At 35.0% G+C, this 14,653-nt stretch overlaps 2 protein-coding genes across 2 annotated transcripts in view; one reads left to right on the top strand and one right to left on the bottom strand.

The window, feature by feature from the left end:
• The window catches only part of LOC137045905 (transmembrane protein 164), a 30,439-nt gene extending 26,539 nt beyond the window's left edge, over window positions 1-3,900 (top strand). The window contains exon 6 of the mRNA XM_067422866.1: window positions 2,464-3,900. Coding sequence (XP_067278967.1) covers window positions 2,464-2,670 — 207 coding nt within the window. The 3' untranslated portion in view covers window positions 2,671-3,900. The remainder of the gene's footprint in view (window positions 1-2,463) is intronic.
• Window positions 3,901-8,071: 4,171 nt separating this feature from the next.
• ammecr1 (AMMECR nuclear protein 1) overlaps window positions 8,072-14,653 on the bottom strand; it is a 71,934-nt gene continuing 65,352 nt past the window's right edge. The window contains exon 6 of the mRNA XM_067422865.1: window positions 8,072-8,495. Within this exon, the coding sequence (XP_067278966.1) occupies window positions 8,381-8,495 (115 nt within the window). The 3' untranslated portion in view covers window positions 8,072-8,380. The remainder of the gene's footprint in view (window positions 8,496-14,653) is intronic.

The raw sequence follows: 14,653 nt of genomic DNA, 5'->3' as shown, positions 1-14,653 counted from the left end.
TAGAATAATATTACTATATATTAGGGATGCAACAATATAGTTAGTCCAGGGTTCAATACATACCTCTGTTTTTGACCACGGTTTTCGGTTCTATTCTTAGGTGAACGGAACAGAGAGGTTAAGGAGAAAATTCTTTATTTTACTTAAAAGACTTGAAACACTTTATTTAAGCTTAAAAATATACTTTAAAAAATCCTTGTACACATTCTTAGTGTATTGTATAATATAATATTTAATATATATATATATATATATATATATATATATATATATATATATATATATATATATATATATATATATATATATATATATATATATATAAGGATTTACAGTGGCAGTTATACAGCAGCATTTAAGTATGTATGAATAAATGTAAGTATGAAATTGAATGAATAAATGTAGGCTAAAATTAAAACTACATAATCTTCAATAGACAATATACATTGATTAACAGCTACTGTATTAAAGTTTTTTTTATTCAAGAGCAGTGAATGATTTTCTCTTTGTCTTTTGTTGTTTTATTAACATAATTTTAGAGCTGAACTCTCCCTTTGAGGACAAGTGTTCGCTAGGCTGCGCTGCTGTCAATTTAAGACCTGCTCGCATCTCATATGCACACACTTGATTTTACTTTTTACTTTGACTGTTTTTATATATGTTAACCTTGTGTGTATTTGACAGTATTAGCACAGTAAGACTACTTAGTCCAGTAGTTTGACAGGCTATTAGTGCACATGCTAAGAGCATCTAAAACAGTGCATAAGCATGTGAAGGAAATGTTTCACCGGCAAGGCTTTAAAACGCATACAAATAATGAACTTTCGTGATTGTGAATAACTACAGTGTTCCGTGAGTTTAACTCTCTGACACCAGCATTTCAAGTGTGGCTAAACACCCCCTAACTTCAGCTCATATGATTTGGATATTTGCTCATATCAGCATGAAGACTCACAGGCACACTCGAACAGAGACGAAATAAACTGAGACAAATATTTAAAACGGAGTGAAATAGAAAAAAATAATGAAATGCAAAACCGATATTCTCAATATTATATTGAGAATTGTGGCATCCCTACTATATATAAAAATGCAGTTAACACTAACCAGCAATATTAACTCCTTCACTGTTGTCCACAGACATTGTACAAGAAGGATGGTTGGTCGTGTAGTATTTGTCCCACCCTTCCTCCACTGTGATTTTGGACGGCTGGGTAAAAAGTGACAGTGCCTATTACCTAAAGTTGAACAGTAAAAAAAAAAAAAAAGACAAGGCAAATTAAATTAAATATTATTGTGGTACATAATCACATAAACAATAGGAGCAGGTGTACATTTCTCTCGTACCAACTAACAATTTACAAATACGAACATTTTCGCGAATCTGAAAATTTACGTCAGAATGGCTTTACGAACGTTTTACACAAAAATTTGTTCTGCTTGTGTTTCATGAAAAAAGCCCATTAAGTGTATACAGTTCCGTTAGTGGAAATGGAAAGGATCTGCTCCATTTTGGTCTATCTTCTGTGAAAATCTGTCCTGTCTTTGTGGCTGAACTTGTTTTTCCTCGGAGTCCTAAGGAATTTTCAATCATTCACATGTTGATAAGAATGAGGGAGAACAAAGCAGTTCCTGTGATTGTGCTGGTCACTCTGTGAACTTAAGCAGACAGTTTCACGAATGGCTGTTATTGACCATTATAACAATCTGCATAAAATTATTGTCCATGAAACATTAACTTTGAAATGGAGAATACATTTCAATATTTCTTGATTCATACCCTGATACAGGCTAGAGTGGAAGTTATTTTAAGTTACTATTTGAGTTTTCTACTTTTCAAACCTGAGATTAGGCCTGTAACGCACTTGTGACAGTGTTGAACATGCAACTCTGCATTATGAATTGCATCCTTGTAAATTTCTTAAAATGTGACCCTGGACCACAAAACCAGGCATAAGTCACTGGACCAGATATATTTGTGGCTGTAGCCAACAATACTTTGTATGGGTCAAAATTATTGATTTTTCTTTTATGGCAAAAATCATTAGGATATTAAGTAAAGATCATGTTCCATGAAGATATTTTGTCAATTTCCTACTGTAAATATATATCAAATGTATTATTAGTAGTAATATCCATTGCTAAAGACTTCATTTGGACAACTTTCAAGGTGATTATATCAATATTTAGATTTTTTTTGCACCCTCAGATTCCAGATTTTCAGTAGTTGTATCTCGGCCAAATAATATGCTATCCTAACAAAGCATACATCTGATTAAAAAAAATGTACTCATATGACTGGTTTTGTGGTCCAGGGTCACATTTGAAACATGAAATTAAGCACATTCTGCTAGAATAATCTGCGTTCATGTACCTCCATATATTTTGGATATGCATGGTTTGACTGTGCCTTAGTTATTGTGGTCCTATTCTAACTCAATCTTGCATTTTGCTTCCCACCAGTTGACAGAAGTGAATTTAAACAACATGCTGTGTCCTGCTGTCTCTGACCCCTTTTATGGACCATGGTATCGAGTATGGGCAACGGGCCACCAGACCGCCTTGACTTTACTGCATGGCAAAGCTTTGACCATCCTCTCGCAGCACACTGCTCCCACATGCCGGTATTTACTGGATATAGCACGTCTACGCAACAAGAAGATGGACTAGTGTTGTATCAGCACTCTTAGGTGGATGAAACCTCATGCTCCTGAACTGAATCTTGTCCCGCATCCTAGATAAAAGTGTAACTTTAGTCAGACCTTTACTTTCCTATCAGTTGTTGTTTGGTCCAAAACCAAAAGATAATTTTTACACCATATGAGCAGGGGACAGCAGGACTCGAGCAACATAAAACCTTGCCTTTTTCTTTTTTAGTTTGAATGTTTAGCAAAATGAAGATTCAGTGAACTCGTAACAGACATAAACTTTCTTATAATGTTGCCTTCTTTAGTTACGCTCATCGAGCGGTGAAATGGGGCCAACCCAGTTCCTTTTACTCATAATCTGAATAGCTGTTGCGCAGTTCCTCACGCCTTGCAATTGTAAAAGATTGTCTCAAAATTACACTTTTTAATTGTTGACCTGTTATGGGAAGCATAAATGTGGTTGTACTGTATGTCTAGATTTTCCAGGGCATTTCCAATCCTCTGGCAGTATCTTTCTTTGATACTGTTATGTAAATAGTCAGAATTCTACATTCTAAGCTGAAGCCATTAGCTGTTGGCTGAAGGTGTCCGTTTGATTCCATTAGCAACTCTCTACTGATGTTATTCAAGGGAAAGGACAGCATTGTATCATAGTGAATTGACTGTTGTTTGTAGATAGACAGAATGACCATTTTCAGGTTAGTTTTAAATTTTAACTGATAGTTCTTTAGATGTTTATTGAAAAAGATTCAAACTCATCTCCCCTTATTTTACAAACATATTTTTTACGGTCTCAATATTTAGCTTAACTCAGTTCAGTAAAAAATTATTTTACAAACATCTAAATAGACTAAACTTGAGCATGGCTGTTTCAGACTTGAATTAAAGTGTTTACCTTATGCTGTACATGAATGAGTGTTTACCCTATCCATGAAAACTATGTATAAAAAAAGCAGTCAAATATGTAGCCAAAAAAAAAAGTTCCATTAGGAGGTTCTTTTGGTCCCAGAAACTGCTCAGCACTTAAAGTGTATCCCATTATTTCACGTCAAGGGTCCAAGCTTAAAATCGAAGTTTGTGGTCGTTGCGCTAATGCAAGAAATACTGATTGCAGTCTTGTGAATTGTGGGAACACTCATTTCAATGTATGCAACTTGACTGAATGGGTAACATTAGTTCTGATCTCCAATTTTGTACATATGTTTTTATGAAATATGGTCTATATTAAAGGTCTTCTCCAATGTGTAGCATCCATGATTGTCTTGGTTTCACATCTGTTCATCAAAAATGAAGCATAAAGACACCCAATGCTTGTTCTTTCAGATTTTTTTTATTGGATAAATGATTTAAAAGGTAATAACAATAATGTTTTAAAACTACATTATCATTGCCACAGCCATAGCTCACATACCCACATCTAACCCCCCTCCCCTCCCCCTCCCAACACTTTTTTTTTGTAGGTTTTGTCATTTTTGTCTTTTTTTTGGAGCCATACTACCATATTCATAATAAATGCCCATTTCAAGTCTCATCACTCTAACAGCAATTCAATGGGGTAAAGGATCTAGTTCTACAGGGGATTTTTTTTTTTTTTTTTCACAAAGTCATTACTTCAGCAATTTCAAGTTTGTAAAGCAAGAGAGAATCCAAACTCAGAAATAGAAATAAAACAAAGTGGTGGGCATAGGGGGCTACTCCAGGCAACCCCAGTGCCCCCGCAATGACAACACTGCAAGATGTCCATCATCGAAGGGCACGTTCAAAACTCGTCTTAAAGTTCCAGAACATAGAAAACCACTAAAATAATAATTAGAAACTAGGTCCAAAATATTTTTTTAAAAGAATTAACTTGATGTACAAAAACAGTCATTATGTTTACTTTTTTCTTTTCTTTTTTTTTTTTTTTTTACAAAAAAAGTTTTCAAACAAGTTTATTGTAGTTCTTACATTTATTTTTATCATCATCATCATTATTATTAAGTTTTCCCCCCCTTATGTCTATCAGTGCGATTGTATGCCAGTGCAGCTACTGGGTCCAGAGTAAAGAAAAAAGGCTTTTTTTTTTTTTCTCCTTAAATGGCATTTAAAAATAAGGATTAGCTCATCTTTTGTATAAAGTATAACTGCTGGTCTTAGGAAAAAAAACACATTAAGAAACCCATAAATCTAAGAGGCACGCTATGGGGTTTTCTTTCTTTACAAAAATAGATAATAACAATGATGAAAACAAAATAAAAAAAGTGCAACCTAGTATTACGGCCAGACACCGTGCAAGGTTTCAAAAACAGCTACAATGAAGATTCATTGAACTTAGGTAGCTAAATACCTAAAACAATAATTAGAAATTGTACAAAAAAAAAAAAAAAACAGAAACAAAAAGACATTTCTCTTGCAGGGAAGGTTTTTGGAAGGACAGGAAGGCAGGTCTGTAGAGCAGCATTTGGACATGGCTGGAGGCATCTTTGGTTCGGTTGAACACACAAAGGTAACATGAGCCTAACTTCCAAATGACTATGGTTTTAACAGTAAACGTGAAGCTCGTATGTAGGTGTTACAACCCAACATTTATGCCTAAAATGAGCATTAGCTATACTTACCAAACACTAATCCCAGTTGTTAAGTTACAGAAAATGAAGGACAGTGTAATGAGAGAAAAAAAAGGGCCATGATGAGCACAACTCATAACTGTAGGACAGGTGCTGTTTAAATGTGCCATAAATTGCTAAAGTTAATGTCTCCAAAGTGCATGTTTAAACTACACTAGGAATCACAAAATACTTTAAGCTCCATTTGCAGTCATTTCACAATTAGACAGAAAACTTTTTTTTTTCTTTCCAAAACCTTGCTTAAAACTTGTAGATGTATACACGTAGCTCTATGAAATAAATGAACATGTATTTTATCATAGCATCAATTGCAACAAAATGAACCAAAGATATTTGAAAAAAACATTGTTAGGAAAGTAAACTCAGCACATTGAACATTATCGCTTTGGCCATGTATCGGCAACAGCGTTCAGCTAGTTAAGCCAGCTGTAGTTCAAAATGGCAATGTTAATGAACGCGAACATCGACAGCATTCAACGACGGATACAAAGAGTGAAACTCCAGGTTAATTGTGTATTGCGTAAATGTGCACATCTATGACAGATGATATAAGCATATGCCCGTATCCCCCAGGCCATGAGGGAAAGATGGGGTTAGACTCGTCACTACTTGTCCTTTCAAACCTGCAGGAGATTGTTACACTGGTAGGAAAAAAAAACACCTGTAAAACAGATCTGCATATATTGAGGATAATAAAAAGTCTGATATGATCAATGAGTCCGCATGACCAGTCACATTTACTGCGACCACCCCCAACATGAGGTCCAATAGCACCATTTTATAAAGTCTGTTTTCTCATTTCTATATAGCAGTGAAACAAGCATGCCATGTTTAACGGCCTCCTATTCATGCAACAAATGTATTGCAAATTTGTATACATCAAATTTTCTCAAAATGCAAAGACTTGGTTTTGCAGCAGAAAAAAGGAAGAAAACAAATCAGTTTGTGCTGTTTTAATGGACCAAAAATGAGGCCCTGATTGTCCAACTATAAAACAATAACTGGGTTCAAAACTGAGGCAGTAAAGTGGAGATATTTAAAGGGTTTTTAAAGACTGAGACACTACAAATGTGTCACTATTGGTAGGTACAATTTAGATAAGTAGGTACAATTTAGATTTTTTTTTTTAAAACAAGGTCACAACTAGGCAGTGGAGGGCCACAATAAAAAAGAAATAAAGTAATAAACAGCTTTGCTCAAAAACTTCACACAACTGCTGAAGTCGCTGGTCAAAACCTTCACGTTGTGATGCTGGCCAAAATAACATGTCTTAACCTAGTTGAGCACTCTGGGCAACATTTGCTGGTCCATGTCATAACCATTTTTAAGGCAACACAACTGAAATCAGGTTTTTTTTTTTTTTGTGTTTGTTTTTAGGTTATAGTAAACTGGATTATGACTGTGGATGGAACCCCAAAAGCCCTTAACATTTTGCATATGAAAACAGATGACAGGAAATAGTTTTCCAATTTTCAAAAAAACCTCTCAGATTTTTTCCTCGGTTAAAAAAACTGGAACTCAAAAGCTAATTCACTGCATCTACAGATAAGATGACACCCGATTTAAACAAGAAAAGCACACTTTTCAGAACGGACCTAACACTATGACTGGAGAGAGTGGTTTATAAATGATCTTCCTGTGACACGGCAGATCCGACAACATTATTCAAACAAACAAGCAAGATGTCGAGGGGATTCAAAAGCCACAATAGCATCTGTATCTGCTCAATGATGATCTTAATTACAGCAAATGTAAATATAGTGGCATTTGTATAGAGATTAACATTGTAAACATTGTTGCCATGCGAGACAGAAATTAACATACTTATGCATGAAACCAGATCACTTAAAGCATCCTCCTGAGAGCAGAGTGAAGATTCCTGTGCCAGGAGAAAAAAATCATTAAAAATAGCCATTTAGAGCAACCACCCTGCCACAGCCTGCTTTTTTAAATTTATTTTTTTAAGGAAATAAGTATGGCTTTTTTAGCTTGTCCCTGTCATTTGACCATGGTATCTCAGAAGGTTTTCCTCTCTGTGTGACAAAATAGGAGCAAAACAAAAATTCAGACAGCTTTCTGACCACAATGTCAGTTGTGAGCCCAGTTGACCTTAACTCATTTAAATCTGACTATGAATGTCTTTATTTACTCCCTTATTCTAAATACAGACCGGCAATCTCACAAACAACACTAACAAACACTAATACAACACGTCAACATGAGAAATTAAATGAGATGGATTGCTAATATACTTTTTTTCACCCTAAAAGTACCAAATCTACACAAAAAAAGGCTAACTGACTGTTTTTCCAAGTAAATTCAATTCAAATCAACACCAATAATGCCAAGGCCAACATGCCTTTGCATTATGGTAAATATTCTGTTATCCCAACAGCTAATTTAATATAGTGGTTTCAATTCTGATGAGATCGAGTCAACAGGAAAAAAACAAGACTTAACTAGTTCTTCTTTGCCTAATTCCACCAATAACCACCAAACTGCATAACCCTACAACCCACAACATTTACCCCAAAAAAAGGAAAACAGAAAAATCACCCTTCATAACGGAAAATGATCAGAGGAATTACACAGAGAGGAAGGAACATCCCTTAAACCCTGTGGTTGCATACATATGATAAAAAGTCAAACTAATAAGAAACAATGAAGGGGGAAAATTGCGCTAAATAAAGCAAGTCGCTCAAGCTTAGCATAGATAAAATCTGAGCAAAAGTATACTAGCTTCAAAGCTAGCCCATCATTTAATATGACTTATTTCCATCCACAGACTGATTAGGAAAATTTGTTGAAACAACAAAAAAACATAATATTTGTTTATTTGCTTAAAAAAGGAAGGGGTAGATATATATATATATATATATATATATAGTTATGTATGCTGCAAAAACTAAATTAATACAAATAAAAATGTCAAAATGAATATTTCGCTTTATAATCACCTAATGCTTATTTGCACCCGCTGCCATGCCTCCATCTGACTGTAGGCATGGCAACGGAAACTATCATCATAAAATGGTACAGTAGTACAGATAGCTAGACCACGAGGAGGCGGGCTCTCCTGGGAAGATGTCCGCAGAAAGGTCCAGTGACTGGTCATGCGGCTCGCTGTCAGGAATAATGGTTGTATGGAGGGAGAGGGTGCCCGATGCCATTCTGGTAGTGATGATGCTGGCGGTGGGCGATGTATTCTGCGTAGCTCATTGTCATCTTTTCACTACGGTACCTAAAACAATGGTAAAAAAAAGGGGTAAGCATCAGAACAGTGGAAGACCGTCAAAATACTGTTCACAACACAGGCCTGTCGATAAAATTACGTACTCAATCACCTTCATGATTCAAACATTAACTTTCCTCTGTGGAACACAAAATGAGGTGCTCTTTTCTATGCAATAAAAATGAATAATAACATAAGTTGCGTGCGTTTCCACCGCTGGAACTTTCTCCAGTAACTAGGGACTTTAGGGTGGTACTTGGTGTGTTTCGACAGCAAAAAATAGTCCCGGCCCTTCCTGGTATAGGTTTCCCCCTCAAAACGGCATGGTTTGCGATGTGGTAGTAATTGATCAAAGTTCGGGAACTTTCGGGGATGGGATTTGGGCGCTGAACATGCTGATTGGTTGAGCTCACCCAGCATTGTATTTCAACCTTAAAGTCTGTTTCTGTCTGTTGGTGTGTGCAGTAAGGCTGGCTACATACTGGCTGCGTGCCGTTTTGCGTTTTATGTCTTTGCACACCAGAAACTTGTCTGACACGAAGCTGCTGCTATGTGTATGTTAAACATAAATATATAGCCTACTGATACAGCTAAGACATCGTCTGCAATATTGCCAGCAAAATATGCTACAGAATATTTCATTCTTTGTTGACAGGTGGAATATTTGAAATATTTTTTTATTACAATTATTAAATTTTTTATTACAATTTATTACATATAAATGCCTGTATCTGCATTTATATCAACCTAGAGACTTTCAAACATCAGCATGTCTTTTTATTTATGTATTCGTGTCAAAATGACAAACATCTTTTCCTATTCTATATTTTGCCTGGAAATGCTTTCAACACACTTGCGTGTCGGGTGAAAAATAGACGATGGTTCTATTTCTAACATGCACACGTTTTTGGCGCAGATCGAGCAGGCATTGTGCAAAATCTAACCTGTTAATATGGGAGCCGAAATAAAAATGGACACGCCACACAGCCAGTTTTGGTATTCAACTCAACAATGGGTTCAGACTTTATTACATTTATTTGCGGAGCAAGAAATCCAGAGGGAAATGTAAAGTCGATGTGCGCAGTCCTACGTCACCGGAATAATCTTCATGGTACTTTAGACCGCGGTGGAAATGCAGACATTAGGGGATAAAAAGGGCCTGGGAAAAAAAGTTCCTGGTACAATTTGTTCCAGGTAATTATGAAACGGGGCTATAGTCTGTCAAGCACCAAAAACACAAAGATTAAAAAAAAAAAAAAACTTAACTTTCCAATAAGAATATTTTATTAAATTATATTGTTAAAAAAATATGAATCACACTTCTCCATTTAATCATGATTAATCTAACCAACATTACAAATTGTAATCACATTAAATCTCTAAATTAAAGTGGAAACAAAGACAGAATTTTTGATATATATATAAAAAAATAGTTTAGTGGCATTAGTATATTTGAAAGCCAGCCCTAAACTGCAAATTAAGATATTCATTAAAGAAGAAAAAGCAAAATACATATAAAAACTTGTTCTTACTAGTTTCTGACCCTTAATGAAAATGGGCAAATTATTAAAGTGGTTAAAAATTCAGTGTTTTTCACAAACATCATACAGTGTGAAATGGCCTGTGTTTGATACCCACAACAAAGAGTTTTCTCTGTTCGTAAAAATCAAATGTGAGTGTTAGACTTTGGATTGATCAAAGAGAAATAAAATGTAAATATACATTTCCAAAACAGCCGAATTTTCCTACATGACCATAAAGAATTAAACAGGGTGCCTTCTAATATTTTACACTTACTTACAGAGTGAAGAAACCATGGGAAGCTCCATTATTTACCAAAACGTATATAAAAAAAATATACAGTGGATATCAAAATTAGAGAACAACATACAATTTCCTAAATTTCAAGGTCACTGCTTAGTCCTTTTTGAAATCATCCTAACAGGAGCAGAAGGTCCGTTTTTTTAAGCATTTCACAAGTTAAATATATTCTAAAGTACCGTATACACAACTTAAATAAGACAATTGAAAAATAACGCTGGTCAAAATTAGAGAACACTTTTAGATACCTTCAAGCTTTGGGTGTTAATCTGGCACTTGGTGCTCATTTCCGTAATAATCTGGAAAACCCTATTTAACTTGAAGCAAACTTTCCAATTTTCACTAACTTTGCAAGGTAGCAAGCCACTCTAAGGTTATTGAAACCCTTCGACACCAGGTTGTCGAGATGAAGGCCAAAGGGATGCCCTTTCAGCTATTGCAAAAGAAGAATTTCAAGAATATTGAAGTTTTACAAAGACACTAACTCATTCAAGTAGCCAAAAAGATACGCAAGACCACTGCACGAGAGGACAGGACAATGCAGAGACTTTCAATGGGGAATCAGTTCAACACTGCAGCTGGAATTACTCGCCAGTTCAGAGATGAACACAGTAAGGTCATTTAAGAGAATTCAGACTAAATGCAGCCTCTCATCAGCAGAAAGAATCAAAAGGCTAGACTAACCTTTTCTGAGGAACATGTTCTGTGAACAGAGGAGAACTGGTCCAAAGTTCATTTTAGTGATGAATGCAAGTTTAATTTATTTGTGTCTGATGGGAAACATTATGTTTGGCATCAAACTGGGGAAAGATTGAACCCAAAGTTCCCAAAGAAGTGAAAGATGGAAGAGGAAGTGGCATGGTTTTGGGGAGGTTTCTGCAGCAGGAGTTGGGCCTATTATACAGCTACATGGCAGAACCTCAGAACCTGTTTATCAGAACCTCCTTCGGCAACATGTGGTTCCTTCACTGCAATCATCTCCCAATCAGCCTGCAATTTTTATGCAAGAAAACGCCCCCGATCACACTGCAAAACGGGTAAAGCGGTTCCTTGAAAGTGAGAACATTGAAATAATGAAATGGCCAGCCCAGAGTCTGATCTAAACCCCATTGAAAATCTATGTAATATCATTGGTGACAAAGTTATGGCTAAGAAACCCACTACAGTTACTGAACTGTGGAAGAGACTGGAAGAAGAGTGGCCACAGATGTGCTGAGCTCATTTGAAGCAAGGGCCTCTATACTTTCTACTAATATTTGACTACTGTAAGCTTCACATTTTAGTTGTAATGCTTCTTTGTGCTGCATTGGTTATTGTTCTCTAATTTTGATCACATGTTTTTGACAAAATAAAGGTTTTGTTGAAGTACCTTGGTATTTTGTAAAACATCCAAGCAGAACACAGAACTCAAACTTCAAGCTATGAATATCAACAATATTTCTGAAAAAAAATCAAATGTTTCTAAATTGTTCTCTAATTTTTATTTCCGCTGAATGTATGTGTGTGTGTGTGTGTGTGTGTGTGTGTGTGTGTGTGTGTATGTGTGTGTGTATGTATGTATGTATGTATGTATGTATATATATATACACACACACACACACACACACACACACACACACACATAGAGAGAGTTGAATACCATACATTTTGGTAAATGGTATGGAATGGCATGGAACTTATACATTAACTTGAACTGAATTTTATTATCTTATATTCACAGAACATGCATGTACGTTTATCCCAAGTTTTCCCATGTTTTTTATTAAAACCCATTTCTTCTTCCCAGTCATGTTTTATTTTCTCTGTGTTGTTGTCCACCTTTTCTAATAATTTACAAAAGTTTGATGTTACCACTAACTCCAGGGTGTACAATAACAATTCTCTCTAAAATGGAATTCAAACTCAAAACTTCGAAGTCTGAATTGTGCTTTCTAACGAAGTCTCTATTTGAAAAAATGTGCAAAAGCATAATATTGTCTTAGCTGTTCAAAATAACTAAATGTAACTTCCCTATAAAGAAACTGAATTGTTACTAAACCCATATGTTTCCACTGAGAAAAAAAAACGAGTTATTACAAAGCAGAGAATCCATTTATATGTCTGGAAATATATATGTCAAATAAACCTTTATTAGTTTCCACACTTTAATTAAATTAGAAATATTACAAATTCCAATAATATATTCTTGGATTAATTAATTGTCACCTAATTCTACTAAACCGATCTTTCTCCACCACACTAAAGTACTTAAATTAGCTGCCCAATAATATTTAAAAATGAGAAGCCCAACCGCTCCTTGGACCTTAAAACGTATGTATTTTTTATTTTATTTTTTTATACTCCTACGTAGTTGTATTGTTGGCCAAAAGGAAAATGGTTTTAATAGTTTCTAGTTGTTTAAAATGAATGGGGGGATAAAGAAAGAAATAGCTTGAAATACATACAAAAATATTGAAAGAACACCCAGTTAATCCTGCCAACCATGGACATGGGGAGTGTCTTCCAAAAGACAATATTATCTTTACCTCTGGTGCTCTTCAGTCATTTTTTTACCTAAATGTTTTTTTTTTTAAATTCTTAATCTGAATGTTAAAAAATTGTTGGCACTTGCTATGCGAAAACACGGATAAAGTCATTATTTTGATTTTTATTTTGCGCACAAAAACTATTCTCGTCGCTTGGTAAAATTATTGTACAGCCACTGTAGTGAGATGGACTTTGTAACAAAGTCTTTAGTGCCTTTTATGGGTCTTGTGAATGGGTCAGTGGAAATGTACTGAATGCCAATGGAGGCCTCTCTGAAGCCTTTCTAAGCCATCAGGTTTCAACAAAAATATCTTCATTTGTGTTCCGAAGATATAACGGATATAACGTCTTATGGGTGTCTAATGACATGAGGGTGAGTAATTAATGAAATTTTCATATTTGGGTGAAATAACCCTTTAAGTTGGAAATTACATTTTCAAGTCTATGCTAAAAAGGTGAATAAATACAACAAATTTAGTGCCATAAAATCCCCTAAAAATAAAAAGTATTCCATAAAAAACATTTTTGAACTAAAATGGTCTTTTGAGCGACATGCAAAGAACAAGTAAGAAGTAGAAGAGGAACACTAACGGATATAATAGTTGCCTTCTCACATTTGTTGTTTGGACATGGATGAGAATCCATAAGAACATGGATGAAGAAAATAGGTGATTGGTAAACTAAAAAGAAGAAAGAACTAATGGATAATAGTAGGGGTGGGATGAGATCTCAACTCATTATACAAATATACACTAAATATACAAATAAAATTAATTAATTAGGTCTTAATTCTATAAACTATAATACTGATCTGCCAACATTGTCGCTATATAATGAATTAAATAGGCTGATAACATCACTGTTTTCTCCAGAATGACTGTACAGCAATTCAAACTTTGTTGCAATATTGTCCTGTTTAACACTGTGAAGCTGCTTTGAAACAATCATCATTGTAAAAGCGCTATATAAATAAAGTTGATTGATTGATTATATTAAATGTGTCATTATTTCTTGTTGCGGTGAAAAGCCAAAACAAGATGATAGAGTTGAGTTTGTGACAAATCCACAGTGCTTACAGGTGTGCTTACTCATGTGCAAGACTATGCTTCTCATGCCACAAAAAGCTAAGCAAAGAGGTCAAAACCATTGGTCAAAAGACAGGACAGAGCAGGTTACTTTGTGATATGAAAACATCTCAGTGGAGGTTGTGGACATATAAGTGGACATTTAAATTAAATGTTGTTTGGCCAATATTAATCCAGTACCTGGCCTGTACACCTGTTCGCAATTTGGTGTTGGCGGAATTTCTCACTTGAACTGAGTTAGTGGGTCCCTAGACATGAAAAATCACAGAGGTGCTCATCCGCCATAGTGCCATGAATGACGTAGTGGGCAAATCAAATATGGCTGCCATCGGATGATGATGAAAATCCAACTTCTATGTTTCTGAATGTATATACACATGTAATACCTCCATTTAGACTTATTATTGTTAAGTGTAATTAATTTCGGTAATAGTTATGACTATATTGGGTGAATTTTCACCTTAAAAGGGAAGGGTCATGGTAATTTTCCTATTCTAAAGACCTTGGCCATAACTTGGCCATTATTAGGAATAAAAAACAGATGCAATAAGTTTAATTCTACTAAATCTGACATTTAACATTAATTGCTTATATTGTTTTTAACATTAAGGATCATCGTGTCATTGAAACATCACTGACAACATTTTTCAATAATCTGATTAAGACAGATTTTTTTCTTTATAGTCACTTTTTTATTGTATTTTTTTCCACAATGATTTGTTTTAATTATAACAA

Source organism: Pseudorasbora parva, chromosome 18 (assembly GCF_024679245.1).
Source record: "Pseudorasbora parva isolate DD20220531a chromosome 18, ASM2467924v1, whole genome shotgun sequence".
Taxonomy (NCBI): domain Eukaryota; kingdom Metazoa; phylum Chordata; class Actinopteri; order Cypriniformes; family Gobionidae; genus Pseudorasbora; species Pseudorasbora parva.
This window is presented reverse-complemented; position numbering and strand designations above follow the sequence as displayed.